The sequence below is a fragment of the Delphinus delphis genome, chromosome 1, assembly GCF_949987515.2.
Source record: "Delphinus delphis chromosome 1, mDelDel1.2, whole genome shotgun sequence".
NCBI classification, from domain to species: Eukaryota; Metazoa; Chordata; class Mammalia; order Artiodactyla; family Delphinidae; genus Delphinus; species Delphinus delphis.
In genome coordinates, this window is record NC_082683.1 from 56,183,924 (window position 1) to 56,207,075 (window position 23,152).

General features: G+C 37.6%; 1 protein-coding gene across 1 annotated transcript in view; it reads left to right on the plus strand.

Annotated features, from left to right (window-relative positions):
- Window positions 1-12,168: 12,168 nt before the first annotated feature.
- PDE4B (phosphodiesterase 4B) overlaps window positions 12,169-23,152 on the plus strand; it is a 481,867-nt gene continuing 470,883 nt past the window's right edge. Inside the window, exons 1-2 of the mRNA XM_060023415.1 lie at window positions 12,169-12,242; window positions 18,065-18,303. Coding sequence (XP_059879398.1) covers window positions 12,201-12,242; window positions 18,065-18,303 — 281 coding nt within the window. The 5' untranslated portion in view covers window positions 12,169-12,200. The remainder of the gene's footprint in view (window positions 12,243-18,064; window positions 18,304-23,152) is intronic.

A 23,152-nucleotide genomic window follows, 5' to 3' on the forward strand; every position in this document is an offset into this window, starting at 1 on the left:
ACACACACACACACACACACACACACACACACATACACACAAAACCTGTAAAACAGAGGGAAGGCCAAGAGACTTTTTGTGACCCAGATGATGTTGTTTAGCTTTATGATAGAAGAGAGAAATAGGTACTGCTTCTTATTCATTAAATACTGAGGAATAGTGTTCTATATTACATTCATGGTTGTATAATAATTTTTCAGTATTGTTATTTCCCACAATCATCTATGAATGGACTGTAGTTTAAAGGACTTGGGATTAATGCCATTTCAGACACTATATTATTTCCTCATCTTATGATTTGCCCTTTTGTAATGTTTGTAGTATTTACCTTGTCAGATTCATCTTGACTCTCTGCTCAAATCCCTAGAGACTGTCTTTCCCCTGTGAAGCAGTTGTTATATTCTCTTGATAATAAAATTCAGGCATAAATAGCTCTAAAGCACAGTTATATAAGGTCGTGTTATTTCAGTTGTGTTTTTTAAAAGGAAAGAAGTTGAAAGAGGGCATCTTTGTGGTGAGGTGTTAAGAGATAAGACTTAACTGAAATGTTTTGATGGGATTGTGATTCAGCAAGCCACTTAATGAGGACCTATTACATGCAAGACCCTGCTAGGCATTGCTTACTATTTCATTTAATCCTCACAATAACCCTGTGAGATAGGAGGCATTGCGCCTGTTTTTACAAGGAAGAACACAGTCTCAGAGAGGTCACTCAAATTGCTAATATCCCACAGTTAGTATCGAGTTGGAATCTCAACCTAGAATTGTCTGAATCCAGTTTCAGAGAGCTTTCCTTTATACAACTGCTGGCTTGCATTGAATGTCGTTTATATTGGAGAATCTACAAATGCCTATCACTAAAACCAGAAATCTTACTGCTTCTGTCATTCTAAAGCATGCAACATTTTAACCACATTTAATATTTGTTATATGATTGCAGCCATATCAAAAATAGACACAGCAAATTGTTTTTCACCAATAGAAGTACAGGATTAGAAAGATCAAATGACTTAATAAAGATTCCATAGTCACTAATTGGGCTCTTACTGGTAGCTAAAGATCAGTGAGAGGAAGACTCGTTTTGTTTTGAATGAACTGCTCTCCTTCACCTTCCTGATAAAAGTTTACTTATCCTACAAGAGCATGGTTCAGATGTATCTTTGTGATTCCTTTCCTGGTCCTCTTAGGCAGTCTTATATAACCTTCCTGTATGCTGTTGCCACCCCTATAGTTACATCAATTGTCCATTTCCACTCTGCTACTCTACTTAGACTGTACAATCCTTGAAGACAGGGCTCATGCCTTTTCATCTATGTATTTTCAGGGCCTATACAGTACATGGCCCTCAGTAGTACTCAGTGAATGATTTTCAGATAAATGAATGAAGAAAAGAGTACCTGAGTACATGCATATATGAATTCATAAATGAATTGCTTTGTGCTGAAGTCTCTTGTGTGTGTGCTTTAGCATGCTCTTTAATGTATAAAGTTTTGCTAAAACAAAAACAAACAAAAACAGACACAACCCTTTAATTTAGAGGTAGCAAATATAAGCACTGAAGTAGAACCAAATCCAGGTTACTGGAAGTTTTGTCCTCCTTGTGCCGTCATTAGGTGAATGACAAATCAGCTTTTATAGGGTCTATATTTCATCTGTAAAATGAGGGAATCCTATATGGCAAATGTTACAGAGATGGCACTCGAATAAATAAACTTTGAAAAACACTGCTCTAAGGGACTAATGGGGGAGGGGTGTTATAGGCAGTTCTGGTTTTCAAACTTTTCTAACTGGCAGAACTTCTTGTCAAATAAAATCTTCCATAGAGCCCCAGAATATAAAATAGGTAAAAATGGAGATTTTGTGGCTGCCAAGCATCTTTGTCTTCTAATACCTGCTCAGTCTGTTCACTCATCACTTCTATATCAGATGTATTAGGTACTTGTCAAATTCATGAGTGAGTCCATTCTTAGGGTGAGGTCTAATTTTGCATCTTTAAAAATAAACAAAGAAATTATAGTTTATGAATATGAAGATATCTAAAGACCAATAAAAGTATTTCCATATATTCCTTTATGCTCTATCAAAATAATGTTGCACAACATTCTGGTATTGCCGTATTAGTTTCAGCCTTCTGTTTTTGAGAGAGTTCCTCTTTTTTTCATATGTTCACCTCAATCTGGACCCCCAAACTTTTAGTAGGGCTGGGATAGACTGTTTGGCCCAAAACTGGGTGTCTGCTTCTAAATAGGTGGTAGTCATTGCCAGAATTAATATCCCATTAATTCAGTTAAGCCAGTAAATGGCACACCATCAATTCATTTGAGGTCCTCAGAAGATTCCTCACATTTTTTGCATCTTTCTCATAGGAAGTCTGTAATGATGTAGTATTTATATTTCTGAGAAAGGAGCACACAGAAATTGTGTGTGCTTGCTTGCTTAAAATAATAATGAAGTTTGCTATTTCAGTCTTCTTCCCAAGAAAAGAAGACTTTTACACTGATGATGAGCATTTGGGGTTTTTGAGCCTAAGAAGACTTTGACCAAAATCTTATCTATCTCCCACATGTTTCATGAAACATGTTTGAAAAGCATTATACTGTTGGACAATTTTAAAAAGCCTAAAGACATAGCACTTGTGAATGAACATTAAGAGTCTTCTGCATGAACTTAACATTATTTTAGGTATTGAAGCAGAGACCTAATTTAGAAGAAGAAAATACTTGTGAATTCTTGCTCAAGCATAGGAGAAAGCAGAGGCAAATTATTATGCCATTTTAGCTGTTTTAGATCTACAGTTGTTTCACAGTCCAGGTTTTTCAATTTGATGTAAATTTGTATGAGATTACATAATGGAGTAGCTTTTCATAGGCTCCATATGTTCTGCAAACTACAATGCAAAATTACGCATTCTTACAAATAAATATATAATTATGATGAATAGTATGAATAAGAAAAAAGTAATGATGTGATAAGGCCCCGTGACACGTAGGGGAAGTCAGTAAAGTATTTTTTGAAGAAATGACCCGTAAGCTGAAGGCTGAGGAATGAGTTCACCAGGCAATATGGAGAGATTCACCAGGCAAAATGGAGAGATTATTACAGCGCAGGAACAGTCCTGCGGCAAGGAAGCCATGTTGGGTAAAACCTAAATGCAGTTTGGTTAAAGATAAATGAGTTAAAGGGGACAGTGATGGGGAGTAAGGTGGGGAAGCGAGTAGGAGCCAACACAGGAAGTTGAGGCTGAAAAGGCAAGCTGGGACCGAATCTGTAGGGACTGGTATGTCACATGAAGGGTTTTGGCTTATCCTAAATGTAACAGGAAGCCATGAGGGATGTACAGCAGGGAAGTATATAAGGAACTTTGCATTTTCAAAAGATCATTCTGGAGAATAGATAGGGGGGAGCAGAGGGCTTCTTTCTTTGTCCCTTAGTTACAGTACCTGTAAAAGGACTGGAACCTCTTCTGTGAAACTTTCCTTGATGATTTTTACCCATAGAGGTGGCCTTCACTAATTTGTTCACCTAATGAACCCATTGTTGTTCCTGTCACAGTACTTATTACTCTGCTCTGTGAGCCTGATGTGTGCCAAGGAGGCATAAGTATTGCAGAATGAAAAACTGTTGATTCATCTCTCTGAAGACTAGACAGTGGACATTTTAAGGTTGAGGATTATGTCATATTCATCTTGTATTACTCACAGCATCTAGCAAGTCTCTGTCACACACTGGGTTCTCAATGGATTTTGTTGCTGCTCTTGGGAAACTGAAGAAAAAGAAGTGTCATTATTTATTTTGGGTGGAAATGGGAATTTTGGATCATAGATGCAATTTAATTTGTTATACTATCATTGAAATTTGGTAACATTAATTGGGGTCTTAGAGCAGCTGTAATAGGTTTGTGAAAGTTACTAAGTAGCTATGAAGGTAGAATTAAAATATTTCAATTTGAGCCTGAGCACATACCCCACAAATACTTAAGGGAACTGAAGATCCTTCATCCATACTGGCCCTTTACATTTGTTTGTAGACCTTCAGGTTCACTTCAGGAGGTAGTAAAAATTCCTCATGCTTCCTAAATCTTCCTGATCACATCATCACTTTGGTACAATGATAACTCTGAGATGGAAACCCTCAGATGTTGAGAGAGCTTACAATATCAAATTGTTCATTGATCTGAATATACGGCTTGAATATGTCATTTGAACATAGGGCTTCTTTGTTCTTTCCCTCTTAGTTAAGAGGCTGAAAAAACAAAGCAGTTTATATAATGTCTTACGGCACTTTAAACTATAAAAAATTAATCAGTGTACCAGTTACTTTTTTTAGAGTAGGAAAAATAATTCAACACTTAAAAAAATTTCCATTTAGACTGTTTTTATTGGAGAGAAACTCATTAATAAACCCATTGAGGCATTACAGTATTTATACAAGTAGAAACATGGGAATAGTTTGTCACTTTCTCTCTGTTCTGTTGTTGTCAGGAATTGACATTCATCCAAACAAATTGTACAGTAAGAATTATTTCTTTCTTGTCAACATGTGTATTGATTTCAAGTTTGTGTTCTATTAGTAAGTTATAAGGAACACATTTTATAGTAGAAATTGGTTTTAAGTGGTTGTTTAGGAGACATGTTTTACTCAGAGCAGAATTTAGCCTAGCTACTTTGCAGTCTGACAACTATTAAAAGAATGCCATTATTTCTTTGTTACTTATAATTCTCTCAGGCTAAGCTAATGGTTTAAGTTCATATTAATTTTTAATACTTCTCAGTTCTTATCTCAAAAGCCCTTGATGCTTATTGCCTAATTAAACAAACATTTTTCTCTCCCAGAAATGCCATATCTAAATGTTGGGTGCTTATAGTCTTAAGAAATTTTACATAAAACATGTCTTTTTGTATTACATACACTTTTTTTTTTTATCACTTGTTTTTTTGCTCTTCATTATTTGCATCCCATTACAAGAGTTTTTGGGAGGAAGCACATTTGTCTCTCCTTTTTACCTCTGCAACAGTCAAATCCAAAATCAGCTCTAACTGGGCACAGTAGCCCTGAGTTTCTGAAAGTGTGATGAGAGCAGTAGATATAAACTCCAGGGAGGACTTTATATTTTCTGTATTGACTTCTGGACATGTTTATCCATTTGCTGAGTCTAGAGAGTTGGTTTTATGGTTTGTGTTTACTTATGCTAGTTTCCTGGAATTTCATTAGATTCATAAAGTTTGTGGATAATTATACCACAACCCTTTTACAAGGCCCAGAGCGAGGTTGATAGCTCTGCTAGGCAGCTGTGGGGCTGTGAATGCGGATAGCACGTCACACTCCTCTCTGGCCAGCATTTCTTCCTTCCAGTCACACTACATTAGATCCTAGCCCCAAACAGAAAACCCTTATCTTCTTCAACTAGACTTTATGCTATTTATTTTAAAAGGTTAATATCCACTGGTCTAGTAAAGAGGTTCTTAGACATTTGTACTTTCTGAATCAGTGAAATTTCCAGAGAACTAGAGGAATGACATAAAAATTGCCGATGTCTAATTTTCTCAATTGAGGCCATTAAGAAACGGAAGAAAGAACTGCTCATGCCGCATTACATTATCATCATCATCTCAAAAATGGACATTTTCACATCTGAAAGAATGATGAGTAGGACTTTTCCTGTTTAAAAAAATGGGGACTGTAACCCTAAACAGAGGACCAAGAGCCATCCAAATATCCCACATTCTCCAAGGAGAGCTGTATATAAAATGCTGGGGCAGCTCCCTCTGAGAGGGAGCCAGGTGGGTTCTGACACCAGTCATCACCCCAGCCACCTTCCAGTCCTCACCCCAGCCACCTTCCAGTCCTCATATAAACTGACTCTGGGTAGGGGTAGGATGGTATGTGAAGAGGTGTTGGGGAGGTGAATTGTTGGCCTACTGAAGATGAAGAACCACTTCTAGAGATTGGGGGTGCCGTCAATAAAAAGAAGGTTAGATCCTATGTACTTTAGGGAAACAAAAGGGATGTAATATAATAAATTGATTACATAAATATGAATAATGAAAGTGAAAACAGGCCAGCCAGGTAACACAGAGATTAGTGAAGCAGCTACCACTCCTAGTGCTGAGGGAGAAAGGGAAGGTAGTACTATGAGAGTCTAGCAGTGGAAAGGAGGGGTCACCACCTTAGGAGCTGGAACCACCAAGGGGTGGCTCTGAAGCTAGTGAGCAGACATCTGATGGGGTATTTTATGGCTGCTTCTGGGTCTGCCTAGAGGGAGGGCCAGTGTTGTTTATGCTCCTGATAAAAGGAAGAGTCCCTTCTCTCCAACTCTCTTCTTCCACTTTCCTCCTCACGATTCCTGTTGTCAGCACCTAAAGGAAGCCAGCTGGGAAGAGAATTTGTGAAATACGGTTTGCAGTGTCTCAACCCCAGCGTCACAGAGCAGAGTAACTGAATGGTTGGCTTTGGTCTCAAAGACAATGATAAAACAACTGACACAGTGTCTCATTTCTCCATTGATCATTTATGCAGAAGAATTTCTGATTGGTTCTTTATGTCCCCTTGAGCAAGGGAAAGGGGAAATGGAGAGAGAGAGCAGGGCAGAGAGAAGAGATGGCAGCAAAGAAGCTTAACCTTTGCCACTTGGGGTAACAAGGATGCTTGAGCTTATTCCGGATAAGTACATTGTGGATTGAGCCATCTTGTCATTACTTTAATCAGAAGAACAGACTTGCTCAAGGGAACCTCACCAACAAGTTTCAGTGTGTACCAGTGGGGATGGGAGCTGAGGAGATGAGAAAAGTTATTTTTTTTTCCCCAGTGAAAGCTCCTACTTACCCCTAAGAAGAGAGCCAGCATTTGGACACCTGCCTTAGAGAGGGCATCAATATACAGTCTCTTTTTGTCAGAGAAGCAATGACACTTAACAGAGGACTGCAATTAAATGCCCAGTGACATAAGAAGACTTTCCTTTTCATTAATTCTTCCACTCTGCTGCAGTGTGGAAACAGCTAGAACCTAAATAAAAGAGGAGGGAGGCGGAATAAAAGAGTAGACTATTCCTTCTGGCCATTCCAAGTCCTACACACCGGCCACCAAGTGGCCCCACAGATCCTGGCCACTGAGCAGAGAAAAGGGAAGGAGATGGGATTTAAAGCAGTTATAAGTTATGGACTCAATTTGAGCTGCTGTTAAGGAAGAGGAAAGAGATTTAACATTGCAGATGGAAAACAGTTATTAGAGAAAACTTAAAACATGTGCAGAATGTTCAATAAATCAGTTATACAAAAAACAAAATGAAACTTTTTTGAACATCATCTCAGAATAAAGGGCAATCTTTAAACTGGAAAAAACAACTTTCTTAAAAACTCAGAGTATTACCCTTATTTTTTTTTTTATCTCTTCAGGGTTTGGTCATTTCATCATGGTTTATATCCATAATGTAGGATTTTAGAATGATTATCATTATTCATTGAACTTTCTGTCAATCAGGGATTACTAGTACTGATAACTGAAACCTGCCGAAGGAGAAATTTACACTATAGCTATAGCAGTCAGTCAGGGTCTTTTTCCTCATTTTAGCTTTTATATCTCTGTGGAGAAAGAGGGAAATACATAATTATACGAAGAATACTGTAGTCTTAGAAAATAACAGAATGTTGTGAAAGATTAATATAAGTTTAGAAGCATCTTTTAAGTGGTGAAACATAAAACCACAGGAAAACTATTCATATATGCCAGAAATGGAATTTATAGTCATCATACTTACTCATAACTTTGAAATTCTTAGAAACACTTTGTTTTAATGAACCAAATGGCATTCTACATATTGAGAAGCAAATTTTGCTAATGGAAGAATAATCTCAAATTAAGAGAGCCTGACTTCTTCTCTTGTTCACATTTGCCTTAAATTTGAGGCGCTTAAAAACGTCAGTATCTTTTAAAAATTACTGCTTTTTGTCCTTACATGATTAGGGAGCATGATTCCAGAAAACGGATCAACTTAACTTGTGTTCCAGTATCAGAAAAATAAATAAAAATCACTTCGTTCACTTCTACCTTGAAAAGATGTGAATAAGACCCAATCAGCTGCATAGTGATTGGTTAAGAGACTTGGCCTTAGAAATAAAGTTCTAGTCTGAACCAGCAGAGTGTGTGACTTTGTGCGTATTTTATTACTGTTCCGAGACTTGATTCCCTCACCTGTTGTGATAATTGTGCCCACTTTATTTGGTTGGCTGCTCTAATGAAACATAATTGAACTCTTATATGTATATTACAAACTGGTACAAGATAATTTTTCCATCCATGTTAGCCTAAATGAAAGGCAACTGACACTAGCAATCAGCAATAACATGGCATAGATAATCTCTATTCTTCTATTTCATAATATTATAACACAATATATTATAATGTTAAATTATATTGTATACTATTATATAACAATAGTATAATACAATAATATAACAATGTAATATTAAACATGTTATAACATTTCTCTGAACTCCCAAACAGAATCACCATTGCCACCCACGAGTGATGACATAAAACTATTTCTGCCTCACAAAAGCAATTTGAGATAATGCCTGCTGACCTTCTTTTCTAAAAGCCATAAAACCATTCTAGAACTCCAACTAGATTTTACTTATTCATTCTCTAACAGTTATTTATTGAGACCCTGCTTTGTGTCAGTCACTGTACGAGGCACTGAGGAAGGATATTTTAAAATTGCCCTCTGGCTTTGTAAAGTTTTTGGAGCAAATCTGTTATCAGTCAGGGTCCCAGCAGGAAACAGATTGCACTCCCACAGGGAGTGAAAGAGAATTTAATGTAGGTACTATTTACAAAAGGTGTGGACAGGGTTGAGGATAACCACAAAGGCATCATGCAGCACCATGAGGCTAGCAACAGTGGAAAGTTGCTACCAGCCTTATGTCTGAAGGGTCAAGTGGAGACAGTAGTTAATGGAACCCAGGGAAACCTATCTCCTTAGAGAGGGGTGACTGCAGGAGCTGTGATCTAGAGTAGAGGGGTTTTGCCACTATTACACTCTAGCCAGCAGAGAGGAACCTTTCTTTCCTCCTGTCTTCCTGCTGCACTTCCCAGGAGCCAGAGGGCTAGAGAGCCTATGGACTCAGTCTGTGAGGACCAGCCTCCTAGGGCACAGCCAGGATGGAGAAGGTGTTGGAGTGGATCTTGAGGGGCAAACGTAAACTATCTAGAAAACAATCTCTCCTCTCTTTTATTTGGTTTTATCGGTTTGGCCAAAAAGTTCGTTCGGGTTTTTCATACCATCTTACGGAAAATCCGAACGCACTTTTTTGCCAACCCAATATATAATGGATGCTGGGTTTTATTTCTGAATGTAAAAATAATATATTTTATTTTCTTTTTATTTTTTTTGGCGGTACGTGGGCCTGTCACTGTTGTGGCCTCTCCCATTGCGGAGCACAGGCTCCAGACGCGCAGGCTCAGCGGCCATGGCTCACGGGCCTAGCCGCTCAGCGGCATGTGGAATCTTCCCGGACCGGGGCACGAACCCGTGTCCTCTGCATCGGCAGGCGGACTCTCAACCACTGCGCCACCAGGGAAGCCCAAAGTAATATATTTTAAATGTAGAACATTTGGAAAACTTCCTTGTAACTTGAGATCTTGCTTTTTCCTAGCCAGGACGTGCTCCCAGTTGGAGGCACATGAATTTATCCAGTCATCTCTCACACTCAAAGTGTTTTAAAATATAAGTTTATTTTCATGGCTAAGACCTCACAAAAATACTGTTGCATGCCCCAAATCTACTGATGTTACCCTGGAACATGTCTTTCTGCCTGCCATAAATTTCCTTAGCATGGCATCTTCCTGCATGTGTCACACCCTTAGCACATTAAATTCTTTCCCATATTTTTGCACACCATATACTTTTCTATTATCTCCACTAAACAAATTCTACTTATTATTTAAGGCTAAAAAAAAACGTCATTTCCTTCCCAAAGTCTTCCCTGAAACCTAAGCATTTTAACATTTAATTATATTCTTTGATTCACTCATTTTACAAACATATTTGAGAACCTACTCTGTACCAAGTGCACATTTAATATATGTAAGTCTTCCCTGCCAGACTAGACCTAAAATTCTTGAGGGCTGGGTTTGCACTGAGCTTCATCTGGATCCTAGAATGCCTTGTTCACGTCTAAGAAGCTATAGCTAAGGTCTTACTCTTCATTTCTGCTGGGGAAACTTGATCCTTGTTTCTCTCTGCTGAAGACAGCCTAGAGATTTCTACTCCAGTTGTGTTGTTTTATCCTATTTTTAAGTGCATTTCCTGCCAAGCAAAATGGATCATTTTCTTGACTCAGAAAAGAATACACCACAAAAATTTGGAAAATATGAAAAAGAAAGAAAAACCTCCAATAACTCTTATATAATGTTCACTGTTTTAATTTTACACAGCTTCTTTAGTAATTTTCTATGCTCATATTTTTACAGAATTATACTGATTGGGGATATCTAATCCTATATCCTGCATTTGAAACTTACATCTTTTAATCTTGCTTTTTCTTTGCTTAGGAGTATAAACATTTTTTTTCAGGTTTGGCCTTAGAGAGGCACTTAAGACTGAACATAACAGATAAAATGCCTGTTATTTGTTGACTTTTGTTAAGTTTCAAGCAGCCTTTGAGTAAAAAGCTCTAAAATTCTGCCTATTCCTCTTTGGTCAGTGTTAGAGGAGTTCAGTAATTGTAATCATTCCTTGGTGTATGCTGAGGAAATTCTTTTCCTTGGCATATTGAATTGAACACCTGAAAGGCCTGTGGGGTTCTCTCCCTAGAAGACTTATAAAGGCAAAGTTTCTCCCTCCCCCCACTCTCTTATCCACTCTGTCAGTTTCACTGCCAACTCCTGCATAATGTCATCAAATTATGTGTTAGAAATTCAACCCTGGTTTCCTGGGTGATGGGACAATGCCACTACTTAGTATTCCTAGTCACATAGCTACAATTCCATCACGCTCTTAATCTATATATATCTTCGTGTTCGAGAAGCAGACTTTTCAAATCAGGCCTGTATTAAGAATTTTAAATGTACAGAGTGAGAAAACATTGGAGCTTCTTGAGCTCAGCATGGATGCAGGCCATTTTTGATGTTAAGATCTTGAGAATCCGCCATGTGGACCAACGCTTCTTGGATTCAATGGTTTCTATACTGTACCTTTTCCAGTTCAATTCTGCAAACTCAGAATTCTTCATATTCTCTTTTAGACTACTGCATGTCTGAACTTTAAACTTGGGCCTGTTTCAATAGCCTGAGTTTTCATAAACCAGTGACTCTTTTTCCTCTGGAGCTGGCACAAGTGGGGTGCATCCTTAAATTTTGGTAACGTTTTTGAGGTTCTTTGTTGCTGTAGTGGCTTCCAGTGATCTACACAAAACAAATGTCATGAACTGCAGTGTCTCTGCTTCAGAATGGCCAAGTTTGTGTGATTTAAACCAGGGAATCCTAGCTCTTTCTAACTATTGGTTGCTAAAATTCTCTGTGATGAATACTTGCCTATGCACTTATACGCGTAAGAGGTTTAAACTGATGGTACCATTGAAATTAAGATTTTTTTTTGGTCATGCATATTTTTGTATTGGTTTTCTTTCTTTTCCTGTTTTCCTTGACAATAGTATCAATGGATCATATTCATTAAATTCTAAATCTGCCATGTTTTAGCTCTGTTACCTTGGCCCAATTATTTTTCTGATCCTCTGTTCTCTCATTAGAAAAAATAGATGAAAATAATCTCACAGATTGTTATGGGGATCAAATGAAATATTATATGGGAAAGTACTTTGTAAGTTTGAAGCCTTTCACTAATACATATTATTTCTGTATTCTTAAGGATCATTGATTATTTGGGAGCCTAACTGTTATCCTCTATTCTTTTTCTCTCCTCTCAAATACCTTTGCACTGATGTCTTGGATTTTTGCATTTTGTGAACCTCTTTCCTCACGTGTTAGATTTAATTGGCTTGGTAAATTGTGGTAATTACTTATACACGTGCACTGTGTACATTCAAATAGTGTGGAGAATACAACTAAGCTACTTATTTGTATTTAAGGATACCGAACTGTTCTTTTTTGTGTGTGTCTTGTTTTCCCCTGCAGGTCTTAAAAATTGTCAGCAAAGCTGCACTGAATAACAGACGCCCTAAAAGGGGCTGCTGTTCCCCTTTATAATGAAGAAAAGCAGGAGTGTGATGACAGTGACGGCCGACGATGTAAGTTCCAAACATCAGAGTTGCCGATTCCACCCACTCTTTGCTCAATAAAGAAGTCACTCCATAATTCTGTTCCAAGGGCAGGCAAGGTTGTCTAATAGTACCACTCTGCCTCTAGGTGCTTCTGTGACCTGGACATTGCCAGCCCTTGGACCCAACACTCTGCATGCTAGGCAGCAGGCACACTGCCCTCTCTGCAGCTTGGAGATGGGCTCAGTTTGAGCTTTGTGATTTTCATTTACAAAACCACCAATCTGTGGAAATTTTTCTTTTCACCCTGTTTTCATTTCTTTTTTTTTTTTTTCCTGCTACGCAGGCCTCTCACTGTTGTGGCCTCTCCCGTTGCGGAGCACAGGCTCCGGACGCGCAGGCTCAGTGGCCATGGCTCATGGGCCCAGCCGCTCCATGGCATGTGGGATCTTCCCGGACTGGGGCACGAACCCGTGTCCCCTGCATCGGCAGGCGGACTCTCAACCACTGCGCCACCAGGGAAGCCCCTGTTTGCATTTCTTGATGACTTTCTTGCACACTTTTATCCAAGTTCAGCTGATCCTTGAGTCATCTCCTATGGTGGGGTCTTTGACAGCTGTTTGAAACCCATCCTCTAGGACTTGGCTCAAGTGTGGGCCTCAGACCAGCAGCACTAGCGTCACCTGTGTATTTATTAGAAATGCAGAATTTCAGAACCATCCCTCAGACCTAAAGTTCAGAATTTATTCCCAGGGTGATTACATATGTACATTAGGTACATAGGTAAATTTCCATTATCTTCACTAAACGAATTCTACTTATTATTTAAGGCTAAAAAGAAACCGCATTTCCTTCCCAAGCTTTCCTTGAAAGCTAAGGATTTTAACATTTAATTATATTCTTTGATTTACTCATTTTACAAATATTTTTGAGGACCTACTATGTACCAAGTACATTTTTAATATACGTAAGTCCCAGGCTGACTACATATGTACATTATATTTGAGAAGCTCTGCTCTGGGTCATTTGAAGAAGTCTGTAGACTCATAATTTTTAATAGCTTTGCCTCTTGGTCAGCTGATATTATCTTTTTTGCTTTCAATTGACCAGTCCCCCATTAGTGTGTTTTTAATTGTCCAGTGTTTACTCAGCTTCTGTTTGTAATTGAGCCAAAAATTATATGCCACTAATCAGATGTGCAGAAGGAAGGAAGGGAGGGAGGAAGGAAAAAGAAGTCATTTTCCTTGCTGTCTGTAATAGCTCATCTTGTTAAACTTCTATTTCACAGATGGGGGAGGGGCTGGGAGGAACTTGAACTTGGTAATTAATAATGTAAACTGGTATCTTTTGAGTAAATGCCCAGTTTATGAGTATTTCTCCAAGTTCTTACTCCTTCCCTTCCATGTAGGCGTGGGAAAACAACATTAATTGACATTATAGTCACAGGTGTGTGGTATTGTCCTTGTCTTGTATTTCCACTGGTTCTTACTGTTGTCCTATTGAGGAATAGCTCATTTCCCCAGATATTTGGTTGTCAGTCTCTGCCCTTGATCCAGTGTGCTTAGGCACATGGTAGGTATAACAGGTGATGAGTTCTCTCAGCCTGAGCAGGGGACCTTCTCAGCTCGCTGTAAATTTGACATTCTCCCCTGCTGCCTGGGCTCTTCACCTAACCTTTCAGTGGAGCTCTGATTGTTTAAAAGACTCAGCTTTGCTTTCTGTGCAGCCCTTACCTTTGGGCTGCTCACCCCATGAACCCCTGGTCCCTTTACCTTATGCTGCAGAAAACCCCTTGAAGAGCAAGCTGAGGCTAATTCTCAGTTTCCTTCTCTCTGTCCCTATCTGGGTTTGTAAGAACTTCTAGGACCCGCAAATGCAGAGTGAGACTTAGTTGTGTCATGAGGCTCTTGCCCACCAAAGCACACTCCTTTGCCATTGCCTTTTCTACTCTTTTGCGTTGAGACACTTGGTTAGTGATCTAGTGCCATATTTCCTTTTCTTCTTTCCCCCTTCCCTGCTCCTTGACCACAAGGGAACTGCTCTTAAGTCATATTCTAAGTCCTCAGTACCAGTGGTAAAAAGCTGTGTTCAGACCTTCATGCTCTGGTTAGGATATCTAAGGGGAAACTTCTGGAATTTGGAAATTCTGTTTCTCTTAAAAAAAAAAAAGCTTGGGGTTGTCCCATAATACTATTTGTATACTGTGTGCTCCAGATTCTATTTCTTTGGAAGAATAAAACTAAGCAATGCATCCTGTCTATAAAGGATGATCAATGATTTTTTTCCTTTTCATTCTATCATTGCAGTAATAATCCTAATCCTCTCTAAGGTAATGGTTACCACAATCAAAAGACAGGGAAGGTTGCATAGAAGAATGTACAAAAAAGAAAAGCACATTTGAAGAATACTAACCCCACCTAGACTGGTGGGGTTAGTATTATTACCTAGATTTGCACTGTCCGACATGGTAGCCACTAGCCACACGTGACTATTAAGCACTAGTACGAATGGGGAGGTGCTGTAAATGTGAAATACATCTTGGATTTTGATTACATAATAGTAGAAATAAAAAAGAATATAAAATATGTTATTAATAATTTTTGATATAGATTACATGTTGAAATGACAATATTTTGGATATACTAAGCTAAGTAAAATATACTATTAAAAGTAATTTCACCTGTTTCCTTTTTTTTTACTTTTTTAATGTGACTACTAGAATATTTAAAATTATACATTTGGCTCCCATTTGTGGCTTATACTTTATTTCTTGTGGACAGTCATAACCTAAAACTTTTCACCATGCACCTCAACCTTTCCAGTATACTACAGAAGATCATATCAAATGTTACACACAGTATCTCTTCCCTTACAACAAAAGCAAATTGGCAGATATTATATTTTTTTATACCACACTCTGAAGAAAGGTTCACCCTTAAGTCAAGGATATTTTATTATATTCTCATTATTTCAGCTCAACAAACAGTTACTCAGCGATTTAAATATTCACCTAATATTAATTTAGCACCTATTATACACTCCACACTGGTTAGGTTCTAGGGATTAGAGTCCTTGTCCCTTTGTAGCTTATATTCTAGAGGGGAGGGTGTACATCAATCAATAAATTATAAAATAATCCCAGCTATGATAAGAGCTGTGGAGAAAAATGAAGTTGGTCAGGGGGCAAAAAATGGTTGGACGGTGACAATAGGTGTTCATAGAAGGATAACATGAAGAGAGGAAATATGGACAGTGAGGACATATAAGCATTGAGGGAGTGAGTCCTGTGAAGACCTGGGGGAAGAGAGTTTCTGGCAAAGGGAACAGTGTGATTTCCAAAAGTAACATTCAAATTAATGTTTTTTCCCCCAAATCTTTGATCTGATGTGTGGTGTAGTTGGCCAGTATCATGCTGATTAAAATAGGAAAATAAGTCCAAGATCACCAATTCAGTAGTTTAGAATTGACTGAATTAGATTTTGCCTTTGAGGATGTTAGCAAATTTGGGGCAGTAATTATGAGTATGAATTAGAAAGTTTGAGGTAATTATGAATAACTCAACTTAGGTTAATGTGTTTGCATAACAATGTTACTGTTTTTAGTATTTAACTTAATTTCTAAAAAGCTATTCCATTAAGCTCTTTTGTGGCAATGCATTAGCACATTAACTGAGGTCTTTTGAAACAAATTCTTCAAAGAATGTCTACAAATCTGTAAATTCAAGCTTGTTCACAAGTCAGTATGGGATATATTTTGTGATAGGTGTGACTTTGTTACTTTTCAAATAACAAGTACCAAATAAATACCCATTTAGTTTATTCACTGCAATTAAACCTGGTTGGTAATATTTCCATTTCTAAAAGAGGAAAAATATCCAATAACTTTATTATAAGACTATTGTGGTTGGTGGTTTAACTAAGTGACATCCTCATTTCTGTTCTTTGGTACAGTGTTTCTTGTATGGGTGGTAAAGTATATGCTTTACCACCCATACAAGAAACACTGCTTTGCTTTCCAGATAATCAGTGCTTTCTTTACATGCATATTTGGAACGAACTGAGTTATAAAAGTTCTGACTTTTAGTTTGTTCTTGAATCTCTTTAGGAAGACTTTGTCTCTCCTAAGACTTCCTGTCTCCTCAACTAGTCTCTAAGTCTTTTGAGAAAGAAACTTACATATACTATGCTTTCTCCTCAGCCTATTTCTAACACATACACATGCACGCGTGCGCGCGCGCGCGCGCGCACACACACACACACACACACACACACACACACACACACACACATATAAGTGCTAGGCCTACAGTAGATTTAATATAACCAGTTAGTAAACAGTAAAACACTGGCCACATTCCAGAATATTTCAAACTCTGGAAAATTGTAAATTGTTTTGTCTCCTTCCTGTTACTGAATTGTGGTTCTACTGAATTTTAAATAAGTGGTATTCCAAAACCATAAGTCAAGCACAAAAAATATGATGATATCCCATTTCCAGGTGGAGAGAGTGGGGCCCCTGAAAATTGTCAGGCCTATTCATGCCCAGATTTTCATCATGAAAATGTGGTTTTGCATGGATGAGATAAGCATAATCACTAGAATACAGGTTCTGTCTCTTTTTGCTGTTGTATCCTTTCTTAAGTAGCACAGAGCAAGACTTTAATAGGTGTGCAGAAAATATTTGTTGAATGAACCCAGCTAGACCCTTAAACTTGAGTTAATTATCCTTGTATGAACTAGTATAGGGATGGGTGGAGGAGTGGTGGGCAGAGAACTTTAGTTTGTTTAAACCTAAGGCAGTCTAGTCCCAGGCTCTCCTAAGTCTATTCTGAAGGGCTAGTAGGAAGTACCTGTCTTTTTAGGGCTACAGAATGACTTCCAGGTGAGAGACCTTGGCCTGGTGTTAGGACTTCCATTATTGCTTAAGATATGAGTGGAGAGTGACAGTTACAACTTTTGAACTCCAAGTTGCTATCAGTGGCTACTTGCATTGCTGTAACATTTCTTGTCTTCAAGCCGGTATGAATGGTGATGCAGGCAGAGGTTCTTTTGGGGCTTCCACTCCCCACAGTACCAGGAACCAGAGTCACCAAGAGATATAGGAAGAATGAATAACTCTTATTATTGGTTATAATACAATGCCTCTATCTTCTCACAAGTATTTCATTCATGTCAGCATTAGGGCATATATTGAACACATGGCAGTTCAATTCGGGACCAGATAAAGTATATTCTTCTTTTTCTGAGCTCTTATATGTTTGACCAGAAAAAAAAACCCACCCCCAAATCCCCTCAACTCTGAGGAGACCTTTTATAAGAATAGGAAAAGTCAGTTACCCGGTTACCCACAATTATGAGTATCTTGCTGGCCTGAGATAGAAAATATATTTACTTTAAAACATTGAACAAGAAATGTTATAATTTAGCTAGTATAGCTTGTTCCCGTGTTGCAGAATGATGACCCTGATGTCCAAAATATATTTTCTATGAAAAGCTTTCGTTTTAGCAAGTGAAAAAAGAGAAAGAAAAAAAGAATAATTTAAAAAAAGAGAAAGAAGATAAAAAGCCCTGCAATCCACATGCTTCTAACGGGAAAATATTATCAACAGTCCTGAAGATCACCAAGACTATGCAACTAATGTGTCTAAAATTTGAGAATTAGCCCCTTGTGCCTACGTGTTTTCTCTTAAGCTTTTGACGTCAGTGTTCGATTCTGATTGTGAGATAATGAATCAGGACTTTATGAGTGACAGCTTGATCATTTAGCTTCTTATTTTACTCCATCGTGCATCATTTTAAACATTTGAATTTCATTTTCTTTTTCTCTTTTTTCCTTCCCTGTGGTTCCTCTAGAATGTTAAAGATTATTTTGAATGCAACTTGAGTAAATCCTACAGTTCTTCTAGTAACACACTTGGGATCGACCTCTGGAGAGGGAGAAGGTGTTGCTCAGGAAACTTGCAGTTGCCACCACTGTCCCAAAGACAGAGCGGAAGGGCAAGGACTCCTGAGGGAGATGGCATTTCCAGACCGACCACGCTTCCTTTGGTGACACTTCCAAGCATTGCTATTACAACTGTGAGCCAGGAGTGGTGAGTAGCCCCCAACTTAAATGTCAGTTCTAAGTTTTATTTTCCAGTTACTCCCGGTACAATTTCTTGTTATTAAAATGTTAGTTATCTGTGGAGTAACTAAGGCTTTTGACATTTTGAGAATTTGTTTCCCTTTGGGTAGCAAAATGAGGAGTGGAGGTATCTCCTACCTCTTAAGATTGGAAGGGGCCTATTGAGGAAGGAATGAGATGCATTTTTATTAATGACAAGGAAAGCAAAATTACTGCCTATGATCTTTTTTAAAAAAAAAAACTATTAGTGTATGTCAATATGATGTTTTAATTTAGAAAAGCAAAATTATATGAGTGCCTAAAGGAAGTAAAACATATATATTATATAGATGAATGACAGGAGATATTCTTATTACTGTACTCAAAATATAATTATTCTTAGCTTCTTTTTATTATAATCCCACTTTACTAATTTCAGTTTGTGGTTATCTAGAAAATAAAACACTTCATTATAAATCAAAAAAGGAATGAAGATTTTACTATGAGAGATGCTTGGACTGTTTTGCAGAGTCTATGTTTGTGAAACAGGCTATTTTAATCTAGTGTTGAAACGTTAATTGAATACGTATAATTTATAACTGTGGTTAAAATTGTGCCATGATATTTCTTCAAATACGTGTTTTTAATCACATATTTAGTTTTTAGCACTTTCTCTGGTTTTTCTTTTTGCTCTACATAATTTCCAAATATTTTCCAAGAATAGTCTGCTTACATAACAAGGAGGCTTATTAAAAAGAAAAATATCTTCTCTATTTTTTATGTAATTTTAAATTATAATAATATGGTGCTTTAAAAATCACTTTTCATTTAACTCATTTGTTAAGGAGAAAAACTAAATATATTAAATCATTGTGCAATATTATCACAGTAAATCCTTAAAATATGAAGTTTTTCTGGTGTGCTGTATATCCTTGCCACATGCTGAGCTGTACAGTGCTGATGAGTAGTCCATTATGTGCTCATTGAATGATGCAGGAAATCTTTTAGTTGGTGGTTATCAAATACACTAAGAATTAGATCAGTGAGACTTCAGCTATCACAGTTATTAGCCTGAAATGGTTCATCATTCTGTATGTGATAGAGAAGCATGTGAACATGTTGTAGGGGGAATGGGTTAAAAATTTGAAAAGCACTGACTAACATCTGCTCCTCAGCTGAATTAACATTAGAATAGTCATAACCAATCATTGAGCACTAAAATGGGCATATTGCTTCTGCATTGCTTACTCAGTCACATAATTTATGTGTTTAGTCTTGGTTTGCTTCTGCATGATGGCAGATTTGGAGTTCAGAAGATTTCCACAGAGTTATTTTTCAGCAGGTTGGCACTGGTGCAGTATTACCAGTTGTTACAATATTGAAATGCTTCCATACCAGTTGGTAAATACGTGCTTTCTTGAGCTCTCTGATTGCCCTTATTACTATTCCAGACGCTTCCCCAGAAGCAAATTCCTTACAAACCAACAGCTAAAGAGGTGATGACTGGCACAGCAGGAGTCCAGTTTTGTTGGTCGTTGGTGTTTTATGTGTTAGAATAACACTCCAGATAAAATGTACCTTGCAATGTTAGAGTACCTTGCGATGCTGGAGTTCATTTTACTCAAAGACCCTTTGGGAGTTGCAGAATTGTTCCTTCCTTAGAAGTATCGAATCTAGACTCTGACATGTGGGGCACACTTGTCTACCTTTCTAAATTGAATATATTCATCTGTACAAAGAGAGTAATTGTACTCACCTCATAGGCTATTGTAAGGATTAAATATGGTAATATCTCCAAAATACCTAGTTTAGTAAAAAGCACATGTTAGGCAATCAACAAACATTAGTTTCTCTTCTCTTGATCATTATCCATTAAAGCCTTTTGGAAATTAGAAACCATGTTTCAAGTATCACTAGCCTCATGCTGAGTGAAATGGAAGATTTAGCCATTATCCAGTTTGTCATGAAGTCAGCCAACACCACATATTAGTAATTCATTCATAATATGTCCGTTTTTTTTCAGTTACCTGGATAGTTTTTAAAGTGTGAGAGTATTCAGTCATTGACTCCACATTTATTTTTAAGTATAAGCAGCTAAAAGCATATCAATGCATCCCTTAAAAATACTTCCTTTGCAATATTGATGAATACTGGTGGAATTGCTGGCAGAGGAATCTAATTGAAAAATCATTTGATTAGAAGTGAGGAAGTAGGGTTCCAGATACCATCATTGCCATCAACTTGATGAAAGGTCCTAGAGGTAAAGGGTGCAGCCTACAATCATGTGTGAGAAAGAATTATACTCACTACTTAGAACACGGAGAATGTGGAATCAGTCTCCAGGTCTAGACAAGGGGTCAATAAGCTTTTTCTGCCAGTTAGTAAATATTTTTGGCTTTGTGGGCTTTATAGTCTCTGTTGCCACTATTCAACACTGCCATTGTAGTGTGAACATGGCCGTAGACTGTACATAAATGAATGTGTAGCTCAGCTCCCATGAAACTTTACTTACATAAACAGGCAGCAAGCTAGATTTTGCCTGCCAGTCAGTTTGATGACTCCTATTCTAGACTAGTAAAAATCTCTAGGATATGACTCCTGCTCTGATAATTGCTTTGACAATTTTTTTGTAACTGGGTGAAACTGACCTTGAGTTCCTGGTTGGTGTTCTAAATATGTCAACAGTCTGGGAATATGTGCTACAGATCAAGTATTTAAAGCCAGTGAAGGAATTTGAGCGAGAACAAATGAAAGTTACTGCCCAAGGTATATAAAGTTAAATAGAAAAATATTGATATAAATTTAGCCCTTGTTTGGGGAGAGTATATTGGTGAAGGGAGGTGGCCATCACTGCAGGCAAAAGGCCTGGAATGGAAGGACAATGATTTGATTTACTATGGAGAAAGAAAGAGTGAGGACCTGAGTCCAGTTGGGTGGACTTCCATCTTGCTACCTTTGGATGAGTTTCTTTATCCTACAAAAACTCAAATGAATAAACAGTGGAGATGTTACAGCTTTTCAGAGTTGTGTGAGAAAGAAAATGTAATATATGTAGCACTTAGTGGTTATTTTGATGTTATTGTTATTATTGTTTTTTTATTGTTATACCTGGACTGAATAGCCAGAATTATGCATTTTCTATTATTGGGGGTTCTGGAGGAACTTCACCACTTGAGTTATTGGAACCATCTTGGAAATATGATGAAAGAAGAAGTCAGATATGAAAACAAGATGTTATTCTCATTACTGATAACGTTAATATTGGAATATGTACTCTGTGTCTGTGGGCAAGTAGGCTGCTAATGCTGTACACCGTAATCATACAGACTTATCACCCAGTAATAGGAGGTGCTGGGCCTGTGCAGGGAGCCCTCGTCCTCAGAGGGAGAATCTACCTCTATGAAATTTGAAAATGGTGGAGTTGTAGAATCATGCCCCGGTGAGACAGTACGAAGGAAGGACTGAGTTGTGCATGTCTACTTTCTCCTTCTGGAAAGACCAGTGCAGATTCAATTACTCCTTCTTTCCAGGGAAGACTGAGTAAAAAGGCAGAAGGAGGTTATGAATCTTAAGCTGGTGGCATCCCTGACACTTGGAAGACACATCAAAAAGTGGGAAAAATACATTCTTCCTGACATTCCCCAACTTTTTCCCCCCTCTTTTCACCTTTAGTCTGGGGTCATACTTGGGATGTGGCCAATGCCAAGCCTCTGGTGGTCTTCACTTTTTGAATAATTAAAGCAGTTTATTGATCTACCAAATTTATCAAAGCAATGTCACCACAACCAAATTAGGAAAATAAGCCAATACTCAGCCTTGAATGTCTACAGTTAATCTATAATTTTAACTTTCCTCCATGAGGATCTTTTAGCTCTTTAACCCCTTCTAACCCTTCCCTGTTTACAGTTTTTAATTATCTATATATTTTAACCCCCAAATACACTAGCTCTCTGTCTGGGATCACTTGCCTTTTTGCTTGAAGTAAGTCCTTTAGAATTTATTCTTATTTTTTGGTTTGTTTCTCTGAAAATGTCCTTATTTTGCTCTCAGTCTTGAAAGTGTTTTCTTTTTCATTATGTAGCAGTTTCTTTATTTCAATACTTTACCCCTTACCTTTTGGCTTCCATTACTGTTGTTGGGAAAATGGCTGTAAGTCTAATTGTTTTTCTGTGTAAATAATCTGCATTTTTTTGGCGGGGTGGGCTCTTGATTTCTGAATTCCATCTTTGATGTAACTAGGGGTGGATTTCCTTTTATTTATCCTATATGAGATTTACTGGACTTCTCAAATATGTCAGTTGGTATCTTTCTCATCAGATCTGGAATATTCTTTGTTATTATCTCTTCAGATATTTTCTCTGCCAGTCTTTTGCTCCTCTGCTATTGGATTTATGATTAAATGTATTTTGAATCTACTTCTTTATCTTCCATTTCTTTTCATGTCTTTCATATATATGTAATTAGAAATTTTGTCTTTCTGGGCTGTATTCTGGTAATTGCTTTTGGTCTGCCTTCTGGTTTGCTAATTCTCTTTTCAACTACATTAAATTTGCTGTTAAATCTATTATATTGAGTATTTCAATTTTGATGATTGTATTTTCTGTTTTTAAAGTTTGTATTTATTTAGTTTTTAAACATGTGAGGTAATTTTATGTAGTTTTCTTTTCCCTACATGTGTTAGTTATCTATTGCTGTATAATGAATAATCCCCAAATTTAATGGCTTAAAGTAACAAACATTTGTTATCTTATATTTTCTGTGGGTCAGGAATCTAGTTGTGGCCTAGGTGGGTGCCTCTGACTGGGTCCCTCACAAGGCCAAAGTCAAGTTATTAGCCA